Genomic DNA, 23,649 nt, shown 5'->3' with positions numbered 1-23,649 from the left:
TTGCAGAAACCTTAATCAACAAAGCCTTTGAAATGTGATTAAAATGACCAGTGCAGCCATGACGCAACTCGTTGGTTTACCTACACACGTGACTTGATTCTTATCCAGTCTCATGATGGTACACATGGTCACGTTGCTGAGGGAGAAGTTGTCACTGGATGAAGCTGAGGCTGGATTTGGCTGAGAAATCGTGTCTCTTGTGATCAACTCACGAGAGTTGTCACGCCTGTTGGAGTACTGAGAATGGAGTGGATAATTTGAAGTGGAAATGATGGCTGATGGAAAAGCAGGTCAGAGGTACTCAGCAAAGATGAGGTTGGAAATTGATGGTAGACAGAGGGAGGCCAAGGCCGCCAGCAGATTGAGGAACATAAAGGACTAAAGGATCTGGGGAAACGTGGAGAAGTAATGATGCAATCAACTCAGAGACCTGGGGTAGGCTCATGGTCACAGGACTGGCAGGACAGAGGAGGCCTGAAATATCTAAAAGTGATCTCCAGAAACTGGTAAAACGACAAAATTTTTATTTTTTTTATAAATTTAGTGTACCCAATTCATTTTTCCAATTAAGGGGCAATTTAGTGTGGCCAATCCACCTACCCTGCCCATCTTTTGGGTTGTGAGTGCGAAACACGGGGAGAATGTGCATACTCCACACGGACAGTGACCCAGAGCCGGGATCGAACCTGGGACCTCGGCGCCGTAGGCAGCAATGCTAACCATTGCGCCGCCGTGCTAAAAGACAGAATATTAAGAATAATACCTGAAAAGTAATATTTCATTCGAACCTGCTACTGGAGGTTAAGAAATTTAAACTGCTCCACAGCAACACACAGTGGTTAAATGTTGCAGCTGCATTTGGATCCTGCTGCTGCTTGTAGCTACTCCAGCCAAATCAGAGCCGGGATTTTCTGCTCCCATTAGTGATGGGGGCGGGAGCGGAAAATATTGCAAAACCAAAATCGCATTTTATGTTGGCCTGAAAATATGCCCCAATTGTTGTTTCCATACCCCCCTCCCGCCCCCAGTCAGTGGCATGGTATATTTCACGGCGTTTAATGTCGAGGAAATCATTATAATATACTTGCATCTCATTGCATGGTTTCTGTGAACATTGCTCTCCCATCTGACTGATGGCAACACACATACTCTGTGATAAGGGACGCAGCGGTTTCCCATAGTCCGTACACTGCAGGATGATGACGACTTTCAGTGAGTACAGTCCATAGATCCTCATAGAGCTTGCGTGAATGTCTGACTCCTGTCTGGCTGATGGTAGCCCACTGTACTAAATAACTAGTGTCACATCATGGCGATGCATTGGGGAAAGTTTAACCTCTCCTGATCTTAAAGCATCCATGTAGCCTTGAGGTTCAGTGTCACCTGAGTTTGACGCAGACAGGATGGGGGGTGGGGGGAGCAGCCACAGCTCAAAGGTGCAGAGAGCAGACATGAACAATGATTGGAATGAGTGATGCTAGCCCTGTACATTGTGGGAGTCATCCTCATTCCCTACAAGACACAGTCACAATGAAGGGACACCACCATTGTGCTGGAAACCTTGCACAAAGCACATGGAGGAAGCCTTGGTCTGAGCACCCTGAATTTTCCTTGTACAGGAATCAAGTTTTCTGGTTGGGCCTATAGGAACACAGCTCATCAGAACTAGGAGCCATAGAAGGGGTGCAATTCATGAGAGTTTATTTACAGAGGTGAACGTTATGTGCACTTGCTTAACACTCATGCCCACACTGTGCAACTAGAGCTTCTTAATCGTTCTAACCCTATCACTAGGTCTTGGTACATCCCCAACATCTACAGTGGAGGTAGAGGCAGCCAGCACCTGTTGTCCGTGATGAGCTTGGCAAACGTCCTCTGGAGGGTTGACAACTGGAGGGTCCTGGCCTGCTTTCAGAATCCTGCTGTGTGTTAATGTCATCCTCCTTGGCCTGTAGAGCTTGAGCTGAAGCAATCACAGGAAGAGGATTTCAGGTGGGTGGACACATGGTCACCTGAGTGGCTGGCAGCAGTGCAGGACAAAGTCTTGTTCCAAGGTCTGCACAGCAGCCACCAAACTAGCCATGTTGACCTCATTGCGTGGAGTGTTTTCACAATCACCTCAGACATAAGGTGGACGGACTCTTCCATGCAGCCTTTCAATCTGAGGAATGTACCAGACATCCCTTCCTGATTTTCCCCAGTTTGCTTTTGGAGATCCAGCAACTGAGGCATTACAAAGTCCCGAGGCTCATCGTCTGTCTGGGTCTCAGCAGAATATTGGTCTCTAGAAATCCTCTGAGTGCCGGCACCCTGGGACGACCCTGCCTCCTGCTGTGGTTCTGAGTGTGTGACCCCAAGGCTCCTCTAGAACTAGGTCCCACTGAGTTGCTTGTCTCGACACTGGTGGAAGGTGTGGATGTGCCTGCAGCAGAAAGAGGTCATTAGTGCAAGAGGCCTTTAGAGACAGGAGACATGACTCACAGCATTGTCATCTGAGGAATGATGCAGTGCTGGATCCTCACTTGGTTTATCGCCATTGATCTCACTATCAGCACAGGAGCAGTTGAATTCCTTCCCGGCCAGCTGGATGGCTCTGCCCTAAAAGCCCATAAGGACCTTGTGTTCTGGCGTCCATCTGCCATCTAGTTATGTGTGCCAGCTTCTCATGTGTGAAAACAGATGGGAAGAGCGTAAGCAGGATGCGTGCCAGGACAGATGATAAGGATGTGTGGCATGAAGGTGCATAAGGTGATGAGAACATAACTCACAGTGGAGATGAAAGTGCGTTTGGGAAAGTGAGTGTCCATTGAGTTGACAAGTGAGCAAGATCCCTATGGATGTCTAATGGGCATGTAAGTGTGTGGGAGTGATGTTGGGAGTGATGAGAAGAGTGACTTAGCCTGGCAGATGCAGGAGATCACTCTTCCTCTTGCGGCACTGGATGGCTATCCTCTGCTGCAGAGGTCGTTGGCACTCACGACCGCTGCTACCGCCTCCCACGTTGGGTCGGTGACGTTGGTGACGTTGCAGCTCGGGGGGAGCCAATCCGCGGGCACGGGGGGGCTTTGACGGTGGCACTGGTGGGAGGTGGTCCTGGAGTGGCGAATCTGGCCAAAGGGGGGCATTATTTGGGTGGCCGGGTCTGTGCACGGCCGGCGCCATGTTGCATGGCGCGGCCGTTGCAGGCCGCCGCCACGTGCATGCGCGGCCACAGATCCGGCAATTCTCCATCTGTATCCGCAGCTAGAGTCGGGGGCTCTACGCTGCGTGCCTGCTAGCCCCCTACCAGACGGAGGATCGATGTCCATTTTGCGCCATTTTGTTCAGTCGTAAAATGCAACCGTTCCTACACCGGCGTCAGCACATAGTCTCCCAAACGGAGAATCCAGCCCCCAAGGTTTCAATGGTCATACCTAAGAAACGGTGAAAATGATTGAGGAAATTTGTGCACTGTAATGATTCAGCATCAAAACATCAAAAGTTAGATACGTGCAAATTTCTTTCAACAGAAAATATATGCCAGTGTAGTTACAGGAAAATATTCCAAACAAGTCCAGTATTGTCCTATCCATATACCTTTGAAACATGAGCTGTCTGTTTATGTGAGCTGTATTTAATGGCCATATCAAGACGCTCCGAATCAGGGGCGCGCAGAGTAGTCCAAATATGTTGCAGTCTGGTCTGGACATCACCTAGTTCTTCAACGTTGGGTATTTTCCCAAGCTTCCTCTGAACCTCTATATATTCCTGTTAAGGGAAGGGAGTTGGAAGAATAAACAAAAAGAGGTAGAGGTTATACATTTTCTCACACACGTCAGCCATTTTTGTATTTTATATAGCCTTTTTGGATACGTTGCTCTCCACTAAAAAGCTTTACCAATTTTAGCCCATTCTGAGCCATCTCTGACACTGGTTTGTTCCTAGAGAACCAACAATAATGTTCTTGGCTTTCCATTCGGAGAGATACAGCAGTGATTGTTGTGGGGAGTGGTGGATGGGTGGTTAGTTGGGAGAAGGGCACACGGGGAACAGGACTGGAGAAAATCTTCTGACATTTCCTCCTTCCAGTGAGGAAGTACTGATGACAGTGCGACTGCAATCATGAATTCAGAAAGCAAGGAGTCAAGATTAAGCTATGAAGTCTTGAGATGATGAAACACAATCAGAAGCTGCCAAAAAGTCAAAAAGGAATTCAGAAAGGGAAATAATATTTTTGACAAATTAGACAGGAGTTTTTTAACAGATGCGATAGATAGAAAAAATGCAATGGACACATTGTACATGGACGTTCATACAGAACACTACTGAAGGTGATTAAATGTGGAATTAGGAAGTGGGGGGGGGCGGGTGTAAAATGAATGAAAAACTAGTTGGCAGCAAACACGAAAACACAGTTTCTCAGAATGATTGGAAGCAGTTCGCAATTTTCCAAAGGAGTTCTGTTCTGAAACTACTTACTTCCATTGTTACATTAAAAATATTACTAGAGGCTGTAATGTCCACATTTGCAGACAATACTCATGTTATAAAAGGCATTGTAAATCATTCTGAAGACGAAAGGAGGCTGCCAGGCAATATTAATGAGATGTCAATACTTAACAATAGGTGACTGAAGGAGATTGTCCCAGTGAACTTGGCTCAGTTCGCTGAAAGCTGCAGCCTGCTAATAATCACCTATGAAGCGTATCTACTTAATTTAAGCACCAGAGGGTGAGCAGTGCCCATGAAACTGTGATGTGGAGATGCCGGCGTTGGACTGGGGTGAGCACAGTAAGAAGTCTTACAACACCAGGTTAAAGTCCAACAGGTTTGTTTCAAACACGAGCTTTCGGAGCACTGCTCCTTCCTCAGGTGAATGCAGAGGTATGTTCCAGAAACATTTATATAGACAAAGTCAGGTAATCAAATCATTACAGATGCAGAGATAGGGGTAATCCCAGGTTAAAGAGGTGTGAATTATCTCAAGCCAGGACAGTTGGTACGATTTTGCAAATCCAGGCCAGATGGCGGGGGGGGTTAATGTAATGCGACATGAATCCAAGATCCCGGTTGAGGCCGTACTCATGCGTGCGGAACGTAGCTATAAGTTTTTGCTCAGCAATTCTGTGTTGTCGCGTGTCCTGAAGACCGCCTTGGAGAACGCTTACCCGGAGATCAGAGGCTGAATGCCCTTGACTGCTGAAATGTTCCCCGACTGGAAGGGAACATTCCTGCCTGGTGATTGTTGCACGATGCCCGTTCATTCGTTGTCACAGTGTCTGCATGGTCTCGCCAATGTACCACGCTTCGGGACATCCTTTCCTGCAGCGTAAGAGGCAGACTACATTGGTCGAGTTGCACGAGTATGTGCCGCGTACCTGGTGGAAACTGTAGCTCAGCAAAATTCTGCAACTTCAGGAGGGCAGATGAGAAGAATTATTCGCACAAGTCAATGGAGGTACGGCAAGTCATGTCCAAGTCATAGGCAGCAAAGTGGTTGACACAGTTGCTTCACAGCTCCAGGGCCCCAAGTTCGATTCCCGGCTGGGTCACTGTCTGTGCAGAGTCTGCACGTTCTCCCCATGTCTGCGTGGGTTTCCTCCGGGTGCTCAGGTTTCCTCCCACAGTCCAAAGATGTGTAGGTCAGGTGGCTTGGCAATGCTAAATTGCCCTTAGTGTCCAAAAATTTTAAGTGGGGGTTACAGGGTTACAGGGATAGGGTAGATACGTGGGCTTGAGTAGGGTGCTCTTTGTAAGGGCCAGTGAAGACTCGATGGGCCGAATGGCCTCCTTCTGCACTGTAAATTCTATGATTCTAAGAGGTGACAAGGTAAGTTGAGAAAACTGAAAAATATGTGGCTTTATTAATAGTGCAGTACTATAGCAAGGGAGTTATGCAACCTTCATTAAACATTGGTCGAGCCTTAGATGGGGATCCATGTTCAATTATGGGCACCACACACTGGGAAGAAGGTCAAAGCCTTGGTGACTTGTGGAGAGATTTACATAGATCCATAGAACATACAGTGCAGAAGGAGGCCATTCAGCTCATCGAGTCTGCACCGACCCACTTAAGCCCTCACTTCCACCCTATCCCCGTAACCCAATAACCCCTCCTAACCTTTTTGGACACTAAGGAGCAATTTAGCTTGGCCAATCCACGTCTTTGGAATTACTGGAATAATACAAGGGAATAGTACCAACGAATAGTATCAACGAATAATACCAGGAAAATAGTACCAGGAGAATAGTACCAGGGATTAATACCAGCTAATAGTACCAGGCAATGATACCAAGTAATAGTACCAGCTAATAGTACCAGGGAATAGTACCAGGGAATAGTACCAGGGAACAGTACCAGCTAATAGTACCAGGGAATAGTATCAGGGAATAATATCAGGGAATAGTGCCAGGGAATAGTGCCAGGGAATAGTGCCAGGGAGAGGGACTTCAGTTATGTGGCGAGATTGTATAAATTGGGGTTGTTCTCCTTAGAGCAGAGGTTAAGAGAAGATGCGATAAATATGTTCGACATTGTGAAAGGTTTTGAAGAGTAATTTTTCATCAACAGAACAGTCAGTATCCAGAAGACACAAATTAAAGGTGATTGGCAAAAGAACCAGAGATGACAGGGGAGTGGGACTAATCATATAGCTCCTCTAAAATGACAGCAAAGGCACGATAGGCTAAGTGGCCTTCAGTGTTGCATGATTCTATTCTTCTCAAGATGAATAATGGAATTTGGGGAATTAGACGGTCTATTGCTCAGTGGAGGATAAACACTAGCAAGGGCGCTTTCTATGCTGTTATTTCTTTAAAATCCAATGAAAACTGGCACTCCCAGCAAGCAGCAACGCAGGATAGGGTCCCAAGCTGGTCTATTTCTTGAGTAACGTCCTCCATTATAAAGTATAACTAAAACTTTTTCCAGAAAATAACAGTCAGACCGACTAAAGTGCAAATAAAATCAAAGGCACTGATGATCAAATTTGATCAGCATAAACAATATAAGTAATAACTGTCATTGACAATTGTTTCTGGATGAAAACAAAATCTTTGAGCAAGTTTAACTCAGTTGGCTGGACAGCTGGTTTGTGGTGCAAAGTGAGGCCAACAGCGTGGGTTCAATTCTCCCTACTGAGGGTATTTCTAAAGGCCTACCTTCTCAACCTTGCCGCTTGCCTGAGATGTGGTGATCTTCAGGTTAAATCACCACCAGTCAGCTTTCCCTTCAAAGGGGAAAGCAGCCTGTGGCCATCTGGGATGATGGCAAATTTATTTTTACTTTTATGTTATTTCACGGCACTTAGATCAACTGACACGTGACCATCTGCGTTTTAACAGGACGGAAACAATAGACCACAAAAGCCATTACCTTTACACCTGCAGTGGACAATCTTACCTTGGCAGCTGTAAGAGCAAAGCAAAAAAAAATTAACACAAAGTTAAAACTAATAGAATTCTATATCAAGTTTAACAATACAAATTAATGACAGACATATTGGGCGAAATTCTCCGCCCCCCACGACGGGTGGGAGAATAGCGGGAGGGCCTTCCCGACTTTTTTGACGCCCTCCCGCTATTCTCCCACCCCCCCGCCGAAATCCCGACACGAATCGCTGCCGCCGTTTTTTTACGGCCGGCAGCGATTCACAGCTGTTAGAAGGGCCGAAGTCCCAGCCCTTTACGACCTTTTTACGAACGGCAAACACACCTGGTCCTGCCGTTCGTAAAAACGTCGTGACTACCTGGAAAAAAATAACCATGGCACCGATTGGCACGGCAGTACCACGGCCGTGCCAAGGGTGCCATGGGCCCGCGATCGGTGCCCACCGATCGCGGGCAGCGGGCCCGATGCCCGCGCACTATTTGTCCTTCCGCCGCCCCGCAGTATCAATACGCGGGGCGGCTGAGGGGCAACCCGGACCGCGCATGCGCGGGTTTCGCGCAAAAACGCGATGACGTCACCCGCGCACGCGCGGGTGGAGTCTTCCCACCTGCGCATGCGCGGCTGACGTCATATGACGCGTCAGCCGGCGCTAAGTCCGACAAGCGGGCTTAACGATTTTCGTTAAGCCCGACTTGTCGGAGCCTCCGACGTCGGGCTGCTAGCCCCGACCGGGGACCAGAATCGGTCCCCCGTCGGGAAGGGGCGCGATGCCGTAAAACCCGCCCGGGTTTTACGGCAGTTTGACGATTTCTCCCGTTTTGGGAGAATTTCGCCCATTAACTATACGGTAGGAGATTGCAAACAGAAATAGCAGAATGTGTATCACATCAACACGTTATTTATATTCTCCAGTCATAACTTTTTCCACATTAACAGTTGTAAATAATAGAATTCAAATATTCAGAACAACTTAAACACAAAAATACAAGCATCGAATGTACACCAGGGAAGATTCCAAAAATCTGGGGCGGGATTCTCCGTTGGCCGACGCCCGAATAAGGAAAGGCAATTGAGCAGTATGGGGAGGTGGAAGATCAGAAACAACTTCAACTTCCAGTGACCCTCCATGCCAGAGCTCTTAGAGACAAGTATATCGAAAGCGTTTAATCTAAATAAACCCATCCATCTCCAATATGCTAACATCCTACAACCTTCACTATTTATCGCACAGTTCCTCCTTTCAGTTCACATTCATGGGTCATGTTCTTTCTTAACTATAAAGACATATTATCATATGGTCTATGTCAAATGATCCATAAAACCTCAACACCAGCTGGGCCGAGATTCACTCTCGGTGCCTTGACTCAGGTGTCCTGGTGTTCCTATCATTGTCTGATCAATGCCCATCAGCCTTCTTCTCATAGCTTGAGCCTTTGAAGTGAATCCTCTGCCACAAACCAAGTACACAATCACTTCCTCCGGCCAGTACAGCAAAGGCATCCTAATCCGCTGCCCTATTTTAATGAGATCCCAGCCTGATATTCACATGGAAATGGGTGAAGCACATTTACTCAAGTACAATCAAATTTCTAGGCCATTATTCCTATAAAGTTATTCCAGGAAACTTTATTTTATACAAGGATAGGCTACTCACAGAAGGCTGCTCAATGTGATTATGATGCCCCCGGAGAATAGGGAGGTGGAGATAGTGGTAGCCATGGATGCTGAAAAGGCTTTTGACCAGGTCGAGTGGGATTATCTGTGGGAGGTACTAGGACAGTTTAGGTTCGGGGCGGGTTCATCGACTGGGTTAGGCTATTGTATCAGGCCCTGGAGGCGAGTGTAAGGATGACAGGATGATCTGCTGTTATATGTATCGGACCCAATGATGGGAATGGACGGTATTATGGCAACCCTGAGGGAATTTGGCCAGTTCTCCGGATACAAACTGAACATGGCTAAGAGCGAGTTGTTTGTAATTCAGGCGAGGGGGTAGGAGAGTAGACTGAAGGGGTTGCCATTCTGGCTAGTGGGGGAGAGTTTCCGATATTTGGGGATTCAGGTGGCACGGGACTGGGGCAGGTTGCGTAAGCTCAACCTGTCCCGGCTGGTGGAACGAGTGAGGGAGGAGGTCTGGAGGTGGGATGCGGTCCCGCTGTCATTGGCGGGAAGGGTGCAGACTGTTAAGATGACGATTCTCCCGCGGTTTTTCAGTGTCTCCCCATCTTTATCCCGCGGTCCTTCTTTAAGAGGCTGAATAAAATTATTCTGGGATTTGAATGGGCAGGGAAGTCCCCGCGGGTGAAGAGGGTGATTCTTGAAAGGAACAGAGGAGAAGGGGTGCTGGTGTTGCCGAACTTCAGCAACTATTACTGGGTGGCCAACATAGCGATGATAAGGAAATGGATGGTGGGTGCGGGGTCAGTTTGGGAGCGGATGGAGGCTGCTTCGTGCAGGGGCACTAGCTTGGCAGCCCTGGTCACGGTGCCTCTGCTGCTTTCGCCGGCACAGTGGCTCTTCGGATCTGGGGCCAGTGGAGGAGGCATGTCGGGGATGTAAGAGCATCGGCGTGGACCCCAATCTGCGGCAACCACCGATTTGCCACGGGGAACATGGACGGGGGGTATCGACTGTGGAGGAGGGCGGGGATTGTGAGGATGGGGGATCTGTTCCTGGAAGGGAGCTTTCCGAGCATGAGGCGCTGGAGGAGAAGGTTGGGCTGGCGAGAGGGAACGACTTGCAGGTGAGGGATTTTGTACGCAGACTGGTGCCATCCTTCACACGTCTCCCGCCGAAGGGGAGGCAGGACAGGGTAGTTTCTAGGGGAGAGGTGGGAGAGGGTAGAGTTTCAGATGTTTACAAGGAGCCAATGAGAGCTGAGGATACGCAGACCGAGGACCTAAAGCTTAAGTGGGAGGAGGAGCTCGGGGGGAGCTGGAAGACGGTACTTGGGCAGAAGCCCTGAGCAGAGTAAACACGACCGCAACATGTGCCAGGCTCAGCCTGATCCAGTTTAAGATCATGCACTGGGCCCACATGACGGTGGCCCGGATGAGCAGATTCTTCAGGCTGGAGGACAAGTGTGCTAGATGTGCCGGAGGGCCAGCTAATCATGTACACATGTTCTGGTCGTGCTCTAAACTCAGGAGGTATTGGCAGGGATTCGCAGATGTCATGCCCTGGGTATTGAAAACTGGGTGGTAATGAGCCCGAAGGTGACAATTTTTGGGGTTTCGGAGGACCTGGGAGTCCAGATAGAGAGGGAGGCCAATGTTCTGGCCTTTGCTTCACTGGTAGCCCGGCGACGAATACTGTTAGCATGGAGGGACTCAAAGCCCCCGAGGGCAGAGGTATGGCTATCAGACATGGCGAGCTTTCTTGGCCTAGAGTAGATTAGAGTAAGGGGATATTGAGGCAGGACCGTGCGTGAACAGAGCCGTGGTTTGCACTATGTTTAATTTGTAATTTGTGTCTTGACTTCTTTTTATTTTTGTACTGTAAAATGTCACCTTTTCTATATGTCTAAAATACCTCAATAAAATTGTTTGTTAAAAAAAAAGGATAGGCTACTCATTTTTTTTTTAAGGCAAAAAAGGTTTACTGAGAACAGAAATACTACCTTCTGATGCAGGTTCTTTTCCTAGGCCTCCAAGCATTACAGTGTTAATATTCCATGATCCAGGGGTGAATTCCTCTTTTATCTGCCGCATTTCTGCAATTTCTTTTTCATCTTTCCTGTTTTTTGAAAAGGAAATAGATAAATTAGATCCTTACTCCTGCTATAAGGATTGAAAGCAAAATAGCCCAGATTTCGCAATGGTATTGATGCCAACTGTGTTGGTATTCGCCATAATTTACCACGTAAAACGGGAAATTTCAGGACTTTGCACATGCACAGAAATTCAGCAGTTGCTGTCAGTCATTCTACCCAGCCTCCAGAGGTTTGCTGTTGTAGGTCTCTCAGGGAGAAAGCCTAAAGCAACCATTGAATTCATGAAAACCTCCGGTTTCATGCCATTAACCCTGCTATAAAAATCCTCTAAAGAGTTGCATCTTATTGAATGTGGTGTACCTGGGTATTTAACAGTGCAATAACTTAAGAATTATAGCTAAACACCCTGAATTGCCCTAATTTGATAGTAATGCCATGTCAAATTTCTCCGTTATGGTAAAAATAAAATTTGTTTATTTTGATATTTCAGGTTTCAAATAAATCTAATTATATATAATTATATATACAGTAGGGGGTGCTGTACTCCCTCTGTACACACAACACTGTGCGGCACAATTTGGTTCCAACTACATGAACAAGTTTGTTAAAGATGCTACCATAATGGGTCGGATCTCGAATAACGATCAGTCAGAATACAGGAGTGAGATAGAGAACCTAGTGGAGTGGTGTAATGACAACAATCTCTCCCTCAACATCAGCAAAAATAAGGAGCTGGTCATTGACTTCAGGAAGCGGAGTATCGCACACACCCCTGTCTGCATCAATGGTGCCAAGGTGGAGATGGTTGACAGTTTCAAATTCCTAGGAGTGCACAACAATCTGTCCTGGTCCACTCACATCAACACTGCGACCAAGAAAACACAACAGCTAAGAAACACAACAACTTCCTCAGGAAACTAAAGAAATTCGGCATATCTACATTGACTCTTACCAATTTTCACAGATTCCCCATAGGAAGCATCCTATCTTGTTGCCTGGCATGGCAACTGCTCGGCCCAAGACCGTAAGAGACTACAGAGTCGTAAGCCCAGTTCATAACGCAAACCCACCTCCCACCCAATGACTGTCTACACCTCCTGCTGCTGTGGGAAAGCATGCAGCATAATCAAAGGCCTCTACCACCCGGGTTATTCTCGTTTCCAACCTCTTCCATCGGGCAGGAGATATAGAAGTCTGAGTACACTGACAGATTCAAAAACTGCTCCTTCCCCGCTGTTACCAGACTCCTGAATGACCCTCTTCTGGACTGAACTGATCTCTCCACACATCTTCTCTATTGAGAAGTACTACATTCTGTATGCTTCATCCAATGACCATGTCCATGTAATTACATTTGGGTGTGATTCTCCAGCTGTGTTGTGCTCAAGCAAGAGCACAAAGCTGCCGGAGAATCCTGGGAGGCTCCAGCAAGTCTCCTGACTGCCTCCCCGCCTCGTGGGATTCACTGGAGTCCCGTGAGACGTCGAAGTCGGAATTCCACCCAAATGGGCGTGACCAAATGCCGCTCGCGGAAGTAGGTCGTAAACCTACTTACGACCTACCTGTTCGAGATCCACTGGCACCGTCAATTCTCTGGCCTCCCCAGGGGGGCTGCAGCTGGGTGCCGATCAGTAAACATGAACCAGGCGGAACAGCACCCAGGGTCTTCCAGGCCATTGGAGACCTCTGGGTGGTCAGAGTAAGTGCAGGGTGGTCCCCTGACCCTCCCCCTGGAAAGTGGGCACATTGGCACTGCCCAGCTGGTACATTGGCACTACCACCCTGGCACCTCCAAGGTGCCCAGATGGTACTGTAAAGCCAGGAGCACTGCCTGGGTGTCAGGGTAGCAGTGCAAGGGTGCCCGAGTGCCAGGGTGGCATTGCCAAGGGTTGGGGGTAAGGGGGGCCATGCCCATGAAATGAAGGTGGAAGGGGCGGGTTTGAAGGGTTGGGGAGTGCAGGGCAGGTACGTTTGGGCCTCCGGGAGGTTGGGTGGGGTGATAGGTGGGGGTCCTAGAAGGGAGAGGGCACTGTAAGGGAGCTTGGGGGTTCTGAAGAGGGGAACCCCCAGGGACTCCATAGCGGGGCATCTTCACTTGGAGGTTGTGGGGTAGTGGCCATGTATGTGGGGATGAAATTGCCCATGGAAGGAGGACACACAAACTCACTGAAAGATCGGGCACCCTATCAAAATGACGGCCCAATCTCTGAGTTCAGCTCCCTAGTTTTAAAAGAAATTCTAAGTGTGGATTAAATTGGTGAGAAACCAAAAAAGTGACAAAGTATCATTGAATAGCGGTGGGGTACGCGCTGGCAGAGACAGTGGGAAACTCCCTGAAAAACCTGCCACAAATTAACTTCGAAAGTTTTTGGGACAATCGTGTCCATTGTGTATTTATTGTATGTCCCATGATTTTCATGTATGGAATTATCTGTCTCGACTGTACGCAGAACAATACTTTTCACTGTACCTCAGTACATGTGACAATAAAACTAAATCCAATCCAAATCTAATTTCAAATGGTCTATATCTGTGGAACAAGTTCTAAACAGAAGCTGTTTACCGTTTCAATTCTGCTTCTCGAGCAATAAGTTTCTTTGTTGCCTCTTCTCCTTCATCTTCGCTGTCATATAAATGGAAGGCAACTCCTAAATAGTCAGTGCCCTGTCAAAATAAAAGAATTCAAGAAAGTTCTGATTAATTTTACTAAATCCTAGCCAGTGACATAGATGCTTCAATGTATTGTTTTCTTCTGTTTTTGCCTTTCCCAGGTGATTAAATGATTCAAAAGAGGCTAGAAAATAGTCAGCGGCCAAGAGTTCTTCCAAGAAGCAAAATGTGTCGAATAACAAGAGTCCATTTTTACCATGTAAATTAAAGTACAGTCAAAATAATATATTCTCCGCCAGCGTGACGCTCCGTTTTGCCGGCAGGGTTTCCCGAAGGCAGGGGCTGCCCCAAAATGAGAAACCCCATTGACCGGCCAGCCTAACGGAGAATCCCACCGGCAGGGTGATTCAGAAATGTGGCGTGGTGGGACGGAGCATCTTGCCGCTTATCATAGAATTGACAGTGCAGAAGGAGGCCATTCGGCCCATCAAATCTGCATTGGCTCTTGGAAAGAGCACCACTTAAACCCACACCTCCACCCTATCCCAGTAAACCAGTAACCCCACCTCAGCTAAGGGCAATTTAGCGTGGCCAATCCATATAACCTGCACATCTTTGGTCTGTGGGAGGAAACCGGAGCACCCGGTGGAAACCCACACAGACACGGGGAGAACATGCAGACTCCGCACAGTCTTAGTAGAATTATTAGAAATAAAGTAGAGAGATGTCTCTGGAAGGAGACACAAAATGTATAATTTTCAAAAGGCAAATAAGTTTATTTTTGAATATATCAGACATGTACAATATTGAGTGAACACTACACTATAGAAGACAGAACCCACAAAATTCAATAATGCCCAACAACTGGCACAGGGATCATGTGCAATTAACCTCTGTCCATTGCTCTTGACTCTGCACTGACTGCTCATTTGCATGATTTCAGCTTGCAGCCAGCATTAAACATGCTGTGGAATGGCTGCACCCTTGAGCGGGGGGCTCAAAATCACGAGAGGTTTGCACAAATTCAAGTTAGCCCACACTTCTTAAAGGCAGCCAGCACCTCCTAAAGGGGAGATGTAGTTTTATTGCAGCAGATGCAGTAAGTGACTGGGAAAATATCTGGTGTGCAAGAAGAGTGACGAAAGGCACAAGGGAGAAAACAGGTTCCAAGAATTTCAAACACAGCAATGGTAATATTGTTGCAGGAGATGGACAGGAGAGGTCTTCAATCCACAGGGGACCAGGAACCCTCCAGAGACAAAGCCAATGGCTGTCACAATCAGGACCAGAGTCTAGCCCCAAGGGCCTGCATGCAATACTGAAAGAAGTTCAATGACCTCATGTATTCAAGATCATATCCTTGCAACCGCACCACACGCCTCACACTTGTTCATCGCGCACCGGGTCCTCCCCATCAGTCACCGACCAACAATCTCCATCAATCACGACTCATATACTATATGCACAATGTTACCTCATCCTCACACACTTTGCACAGCTTCCACATACTGCCAGCTAATCAACCACGACAGTCACATCACCCAAACACATTGCATTGGATTCACTGACATACTTTCCTCCGGGGTTAGGAAGAGAAACCATGGGACCTGGCGCTTCTCGAGTTTCTGGTCCCTTATGAAATGAAATGAAATGAAAATCGCTTATTATCACAAGTAGGCTTCAAATTAAGTTACTGTGAAAAGCCCCTAGTCACCACATTCTGGCGCCTGTTCGGGGAGGCTGGTACGGGAACTGAACCGTGCTGCTGGCCTGCCTTGGTCTGCTTTAAAAGCCAGCGATTTAACCCAGTCTGCTAAACCAGCCCTTTATCACAGTGTTCTTCAAACTCCGGGCGCAACCCGCGGGCGGGTGTCGAGAGGGTCGCGGAGCCTTCCTTCGCGGCGCTACCGATCGCGCAAATCCCCGTGCAGCAGCCGGTTTTTATTAAAGCCGGCTGCAAGCAGCCGTTAAAATGGCCGCAAACACGTAAAGAAATTTGGCCGCATTGCGCAGGTGTGCACGATCATCAGCACCGATGATCGGGTGCGCATGCACATTTCGGCCGCTATATTTTTTTTTTATGGGGGTCTCAGTGTGAGGGTCTGTGTGAGGGTCTCAGTGTGAGAGTGGGGGTCTCTGTGTGAGGGTGGGGGTCTCTGTGTGAGGATGGGGGGTCTCGGGGTGAGGGTCTCAGTGTGAGGGTGGGGGTCTCGGGGTGGGGGTATCAGTGTGAGGGTCTCAGTGTGAGAGTGGGGGTCTCTGTGCGAGGGTGGGGGTTTCAGTGAGGATGGGGGGTCTCGGGGTGGGGGTCTCAGTGTGAGGGTCTCTCCCTCCCTCCCCGGAGGTGCGCTGTTGGCGGGGTATGTTTGAAGCAGTAACGCTGCACCGGGCTGTGTGAGGCGGCGTCTGGAGCGGGGAAGCTGCCTGGGGAGCGGGGCCGGGGCTCCGGCTGCAGTTTGTGGTGAGCGAAACCTCGGTGCTGAATTGTTTTAGGTTTGTCCCGGGCCCGGGGGCGCCTCGTCCCGGGGCCGCCCCCGTCCCCGCCCCAAAAACACCGGCCTTTCGGCGGGGCTGCTCCCCCTCTCTGCCCAGATCAGCCGCCCGGTCCGGGTGGAATTAAGGACCCCCCCACCCCCAGTGTGCCCCCACCCCCAGTGTGCCCTCTCCCCCTCACCCCCAGTGTGCCCTCTCCCCCCACCCCCAGTGTGCCTTCTCTCGCCCCCCATCCTGCCCTCTGCCCCCCACCCCAGTACACCCTCACCCCCCACCCCCAGTGTGCCCCCTCCCCCAGTGTGCCCTGTCCCCCCCACTCCCATCCTGCCCTCTCCCCCACCCAGTGGTTGACAGGTTCTCTCTGTGACTCCGGCCCCTTCCGCGCCGCTATTTATTAAACGGTCGCAGCTTTTTTTTTACAAGTTTGGGGGGGGGGGGTTATTCATTTATTTTATTCATTTAATTTTTATTAATTTCATTTATTTTAACTGATTTTTTTTTAAGTTCGGGGGGGGGGGGGGGGGGGGGGGGGTTATTCATTTATTTTATTCATTTAATTTTATTTATTTTTTACAAGTTCGGGGATGTTTTATTTGATAAAATGTTACAAGAAAAAAATGCAGAACTTTGGACAGATGAAGACTCAGAGCCATAGATGTTTACAGCATGGAAACAGGCCCTTCGGCCCAGCTTGTCAATGCTGCCCAGTTTCTCTTACTAGGCCAGTCCCATTGGCCCGTACCCCTCTATACCCACCCTACCCATGTAACTGTCTAAATGTTTTTTAAAGGAAAAAAATTGTACCCGCCTCGATCACTGCCTCTGGCAGCTCGTTCCAGATGCTCACCACCCTCTGCGTGAAATAATTTCCCCTCTGGTCTCTTTTGTATCTCTCCCCTCTCACCTTAAACCTATAACCTCTAGTTCTAGACTCCTCTACTTTGGGAAAAGCTGTTGACTATCTACCTTTTCTATGCTCCTCATTATTTTATAGACCTCTATAAGATCACCCCATACTTTCCGACACCGGAAGGCTTCACCTTCATCCAACAGGTTCCATTGGAGGAGCATGTACGAGGGCCAAAGGGACCCAAAACCATTTCCTCCATTTTTATCAGCAGCAAACAAGGTAAGAGAAAATGGTGGGTCGCTCAGGCCGGCCGGAGTGGGACTCGAAGGTTGGCCGGCATGGGTCGCGAAGGTCAGCCGGCATGGGTCGCAAAGGTCAGCCGGCATGGGTCACGAAGGTCGGCCGGGTTGGGTCCCGAAGGTTGGCCGGTTGGTAAAAATGGGTCCCCATAAAAAAAGTTTGAACAACGCTGCCATATCACACTAGTTAACCACTCAATATTACAGCATCTGGCACAATTTGCATGAGAGGTTTGTGCACATACCAAAAACTTATTTTTGGAACTTCAAGAGGCCTTATAGCACACAAAAAATCATTTTCAGTCCCCAGCAACTGGTCCTTTCAGTTTGTGAATCTTGCAACATGCAAACAGAATGATAGAATTACCTACATCACAACAATGACTACAAACATTCTTCACAGTAGCTGAGAGAAGCACTTTTGTGAGTTTGCAAAAGGTGCCATATAAACCAATCAGAAGGCAAGGTGTAACTAAGGTCATGCCATCAAGGGGGAGATCAGAAATGGCCAACCATAAAGGGAAGAGGACAGAAAGTGCCACACGAACGAGGCCGGAAGTTGGGAAGGGCCACACCCTCGAGAGAGAGGAAGTCAGAATTGGTCTTTTGGGGGTAAACTTAACATAGCGGCACTAGGCGCTTTACAAATATACATACATACAAACGAGGAGCAGGAGTAGGCCATGCAGCCCCTCAAGCCTGCTTCGTCATTCAATAAGATCACAGCTGATCTGATTGTCAACTCAATCCCACATTTGTTGTCATGCTCAAAAATCTTTCACCCCCTTGATAATTAAGAGTCTATCTAGCTCTGCCTTAAAAATATTCAAAGACTCTGCTTCCACTGCCTTGAGGAAGAGAGTTCCAGGGACTCTCACCTCTGAGAGAAAAATTTCTCCGCCTTAAATGAGTAACCCTTTATTTTTTAAGAGTGACCGCTAGTTCTAGATTGTCCAGCAAGGGAAAACATCCTCTTCGCATCCACAGTGGTATTAGGGAGGGAGTTCCAGGATTTTGACCCAGTGACAAAGAAGGAACGGCAATATATTTCCAAGTTAGGGTGGTGAGTGACTTGGTGGAGAATTTCAGGGTGGTGGTGTTCCCATTTATCTGTTGCCCTTGTTCTTCTAGTCGGTAGTGGTTGTGGGTTTGGAAGGTGTGGGTTGGTTGAGCATCTGAATCATGAGCCGTGGTTAGTGTGCAGCCTTTGGGACCCACTGTTTCATGTGCTGGCTCAAATTCTGATGGATTGGCCAATTACCATGGAATAATGGCACCATGACTGCTGCCAGGCTTGCATGATGCACTGAGTATGATTTCACACCAGCTGGACATTGAGCAGTGTTTCCCTTTGCAATTAAAGTACTTTGAATTTAAATGCAGCACTGTATCCTGGCGAAGCCGGCTATTCTGGCGAAGCGCACAGTTACTCTGCCGCTTTCTCTCTGGAAAGGGAGAATGCAATGAATTCCCCTCTCTTTGCATAAAGACTATCAGTCATCTCCCTTATACAACAGTGGACAGCCCTGTGCTCCAGCCTGAAAGGAGACTAATGTGAACAGATTGAAGGCCGCCGTTACCTTTACAGGCACTGACTAATACAATTTAGCTCTAAAATCTGCAAAATAATCACAAAATAATTTAATTTGATAAATTATAACATTAAAAATCAAGGTAACTAGCTGAAGTTTAGACTCAAATCTGGAAAAGAACATTTTCTGCTACTTTGGGCACAATGTTGGTATAATTAAAATAAATCCTCATTTATCTGAAGTAGTTAGGGTAAAGGAGATTAATTTGGATGAATGAGTAGTCCATTACAGTCAAGGGAAAGCTGGCAACAACAGGCCCACAAGTCAGAAATAGAACTACAACAATTTAGCCAAGATTCCCCAACTAGTGCTTACATCTAGTGAGGTGCTACAGTGGGGATGTAGCTTCACTGAATTTGTTTTCCAAGGTACAAGAGCAAAAAAGTAAAAATAGAATACATGTTAAATCACTCTGGCAAACTGTGGGCGAAATTCTCCGCCCCCCACGACGGGTGGGAGAATAGCGGGAGGGCCTTCCCGACATTTTTGCCGCCCTCCCGCTATTCTCCCGCCCCCCCGCCGAAGTCCCGACCCGAATCGCTGCCGCCGTTTTTTTACGGCCGGCAGCGATTCTCAGCTGTTAGATGGGCCGAAGTCCCAGCCCTTTCCGCCGTTTTTACGAACGGCAAACACACCTGGTCTTGCCGTTCGTAAAAACGGCGTCACAAACTCGCTTTTTATAACCATGGCACCGATTGGCACGGCAGTACCACGGCCGTGCCAAGGGTGCCATGGGCCCGCGATCGGTGGGCACCGATCGCGGGCAGCGGGCCCGATGCCCGCGCACTACTTGTCCTTCCGCCGCCCCGCAGTATCCATTCGCGGGGCGGCTGAGGGGCAACCCAGCCCGCGCATGCGCGGGTTTCGCGCAAAAACGCGATGACGTCACCCGCGCATGCGCGGGTTGGAGTCTTCCAAACTGCGCATGCGCGGCTGACGTCATATGACGCGTCAGCCGGCGCTAACTCTGGCAAGCGGGCTTAACGATTTTCGTTAAGCCCGTCTTGCCGGAGCCTACGGCGTCGGGCTGCTAGCCCCGACCGGGGACCAGAATCGGTCCCCGGTCGGGAAGAGGCGCGCTGCCGTAAAACCCGCCCGGGTTTTACGGCAGCTTTACGATTTCTCCCGTTTTGGGAGAATCTCGCCCTGTATGTTTCATTACATCTGGAATTGATTAAAGTTGATTAATCCTTAGTTAATATTTAATACATTTTTTTTACAGTGGTTGCAGTTGAAATAAAGGGATTTGATCAGGGCTGCCATATAATTGATGAGTTGGGAAGTCACACAAACAAAACAGTCCAACTCTTTCAGTTAACTATGATACCAAGCTGCATTTCCAACACACAAAGAAAGCATGGTGTCACCATGAACTGCCCTGTTTCCTTTTCTTCTCACATAAGTAGATCATAAATAAAAGGTCAAGTTATATTTCATTTCATTATGGGAATGGCTGCAAACGTAGCAAAAGTTTGTTACAAAAGGGATTAAAAACACATAGTGCCTCATTGCAATCTTTTGACATCTCAGCCAATAATCCATCAACATACCTGTTTAGAAATGTAGTGTAAATAATCATGCACTGAAATAACAGTTTGGGGTTGATCTGCAGGTTCAAGTGCTGATTTTTCAGCTTCTCTCTTTATTGATAAATATCTGTAAATATTCAAACAGGTAATTTAAACACATATTAAGTACTTGTGTTGCGAACCCGAATGAAAACCCAACTATTTTCAATTTGTAAAACTGTGAGGAAATGTTACAACACCACAGGGGTGATAATACTGACCCATAGGTATCCTTTATAGACATAGAACATACAGTGCAGAAAGAGGCCATTCGGCCCATCGAGTCTGCACCGACCCATTTGAGCCCTCACTTCCACCCTATTCCCGTAACCCAATAACCCCCCCCTAACCTTTTTTGGTCACTAAGGGCAATTTATCATGGCCAATCCACCTAACCTGCACATCTTTGGACTGTGGGAGGAAACCGGAGCACCCGGAGGAAACTCACGCAGACATGGGGAGAATGAGCAAACTCCGCACAGACAGTGGCCCAGCGGGGAATCGAACCTGGGACCCTGGCGCTATGAAGCCATAGTGCTATCCACTTGTGCTACTGTGCTGCCCCAAATCAGGGGCAGCACGGTAGCATTGTGGATAGCACAATCGCTTCACAGCTCCAGGGTCCCAGGTTCGATTCCGGCTTGGGTCACTGTCTGTGCGGAGTCTGCACATCCTCCCCGTGTGTGCGTGGGTTTCCTCCGGGTACTCCGGTTTCCTCCCACAGTCCAAAGATGTGCAGGTTAGGTGGATTGGCCATGATAAATTCTCATTAGTGTCCAAAATTGCCCTTAGTGTTGGGTGGGGTTACTGGGTTATGGGGATAGGGTGGAGGTGTTGACCTTGGGTAGGATGCTCTTTCCAAGAGCTGGTGCAGACTCGATGGGCCGAATGGCCTCCTTCTGCACTGTAAATTCTATGTAAAAAAAAATGTTAAAACAAACTTTAATTAATCACAGAATTAACCACATTAGCAACAAAGAAATAGATTTACAGTTAACAGTTACAACAGTTCTTAAGAAGAAACCTTAACTTACTTCTTAAACCTGCCACTATATTCCAAATAAGCAAACTAACATATATTAAGTATCATTCATGAATAAAGTTAACAACCTGGGTGATGTACAATCAATTCACTACAAGACGATGACAGCGAGTGAACATAGGCTTTTTATCCAAGAACTTGCCTGCCTGTGACTGCTGTAACAATGAGCGTGCCCATAGGCGGCAGGCCCACATACTGCCCCCCCCCCCCCCCCCCCCCCCCGGGGGGGGGGGGCAGAGGCAGAGCCCACCAGTGTTCCAGTACAATACATGGAAGGAGATCGTATTACCATTCCTTAGCCATAGGCCACAGTAGAACATAGAACATAGAACACTACAGCGCAGTACGGGCCCTTCGGCCCTCGATGTTGCGCCGACCTGTGAAACCATCTGAAGCCTATCTGACCTACACTATTCCATTTTCATCCATATGTCTATCCAGTGACCACTTAAATGCCCTTAAAGTTGGCGAGTCTACTACTATTGCAGGCAGGGCGTTCCACACCCCTACTACTCTCCGAGTAAAGAAACTGCCTCTGACATCTGTCCTATATCTATCACCCCTCAATTTAAAGCTATGTCCCCTCGTGTTGGTCATCACCATCTGAGGAAAAAGACTCTTACTGTCCACCCTATGGTAAATCTCCTCTGAACCCTTTCCAAAGCTTCCACATCCTTCCTATAATGTGGTGACCAGAACTGCACGCAGTACTCCAGGTGTGGCTGCACCAGAGTTATGTACAGCCACAGACAATACAGACAGTACTATACAGACAACTTATATTATGGTGAATACATTCACCACGTTCACCCCGTTAAAAGTCCAGTGGGGGTGAAGTGGGGCCATCATACGTTCAGTCTGTCTGGAGGCCGGATTGTTCGTTTGGACCTCCTCAGCTCTGGCGGTGCGGCGGGTACAGGCATTGTAGTTGTTGACTCCGAGATTGTGTTGTCTGGAGCTTCGATCCGGCGTGTTGGCGACGGTTGAGAGGTGGGGATAGGCAGGGGGTGGTGGTTAGCGGAAGGGTAGGCGCGGGACAGTACAGGAGCCCCAGGGAGGCGTAAGGGATTTGGGGAGTGGCGGTAGGCAGTGGGGCACGTTGATATGGGAACCAGCGGGCGGGGTGGCGATAGGCGGTGGGGAGGGGGGCGCTTTGACATGGGAACCAGCAGGCGCCAGGTCCCAGAAAAAGGCCGTATCTTGCCGTCCATCTTGGTGCACAACGTAGGCATATTGGGGGTTGGCGTGCAGCAACTGGACCCTCTCGACCAGGGGGTCGGTCTTATGGCTCCTCGTATGCTTCCGGAGAAGGGCAGGTCCCGGAGATGTCAGCCAGGATGGAAGCGAGACCCCGGAGATGGACTTCCTAGGGAAGACAAACAAATGGTCATGAGGGGGTCTCGTTCGTGGCTCTGCAGAGGAGCGATCTAATGGAGTGGAGCGCGTTGGGGAGGACCTCCGCCAGCGAGGAATCTGGAGACTTCTAGACCGGAGGGCAAGAAGAACGGCCTTCCATACCGTCGTGTTCTCCCACTCCACCTGCCTGTTTCCCTGCGGGTTGTAGCTCGTAGTCCTGCTCGAGGTGATGCCCTTACCGAGCAAGTACTGACGCAGCTCATCGCTCAGTCACTGTGGACGTATGCAGGGAAACTGAACAGGGTGAAAATGCTGTGCAGTGCCTTTATATCAGTGGCCGAGGTCATGTCGGGACATGGGATAGTGAAGGGGAAGCGGGAGTACTCGTCAATGACGGTCAGGGAGTATATATTGCGGTTGGTGGAAGGGAGGGGCCCTTTGAAGTCGATACTGAGGCACTCAAAGGGCCGGGAGGCCTTTACCAGGTGGGCCTTGTCTGGCCGGTAGAAGTGCGGTTTGCACTCTGCGCAGACTTGGCAATCGCTTGTCATGGCCCTGACCTCCTCGATGGAGTAGGGCAGATTGCGGCCCTTAATAAAGTGGATAAGCCGAGTGACACCCTGGTGACAGAGGTGATTGTGGATAGCCCGAAGTCGGTCATCTTGCGCGCTGGCGCATGTGCCGTAGGACAGGGCACCTGAGGGCTCGTTGAGCTCCCCAGGACGATACTTGATATTGGAAGTATAGGTGGAGAGTTC

General features: G+C 48.6%; 1 protein-coding gene and 1 long non-coding RNA gene across 3 annotated transcripts in view; one reads left to right on the top strand and one right to left on the bottom strand.

Annotated features, from left to right (window-relative positions):
- Positions 1 to 23,649, bottom strand: part of ccdc87 (coiled-coil domain containing 87) — a 174,548-nt gene that overhangs the window by 21,928 nt on the left and 128,971 nt on the right. For both annotated transcript variants that reach the window (XM_038811295.1, XM_038811294.1), the window contains exons 13-17: positions 20,476 to 20,581; positions 13,645 to 13,745; positions 10,989 to 11,104; positions 7,382 to 7,389; positions 3,577 to 3,747 (exon numbers count right to left, since the gene is read on the bottom strand). In XM_038811295.1, coding sequence (XP_038667223.1) covers positions 3,577 to 3,747; positions 7,382 to 7,389; positions 10,989 to 11,104; positions 13,645 to 13,745; positions 20,476 to 20,581 — 502 coding nt within the window. The remainder of the gene's footprint in view (positions 1 to 3,576; positions 3,748 to 7,381; positions 7,390 to 10,988; positions 11,105 to 13,644; positions 13,746 to 20,475; positions 20,582 to 23,649) is intronic.
- Positions 480 to 23,649, top strand: part of LOC119973353 — a 90,970-nt gene continuing 67,800 nt past the window's right edge. The window contains exon 1 of the long non-coding RNA XR_005462294.1: positions 480 to 506. This is a non-coding gene — a long non-coding RNA (uncharacterized LOC119973353). The remainder of the gene's footprint in view (positions 507 to 23,649) is intronic.

The sequence above is a fragment of the Scyliorhinus canicula genome, chromosome 11 (genome assembly GCF_902713615.1).
Source record: "Scyliorhinus canicula chromosome 11, sScyCan1.1, whole genome shotgun sequence".
Taxonomy (NCBI): Eukaryota; Metazoa; Chordata; class Chondrichthyes; order Carcharhiniformes; family Scyliorhinidae; genus Scyliorhinus; species Scyliorhinus canicula.
Note: the sequence above shows the minus strand (reverse complement) of the source record. Positions and strands in the feature narration are given on the sequence as shown.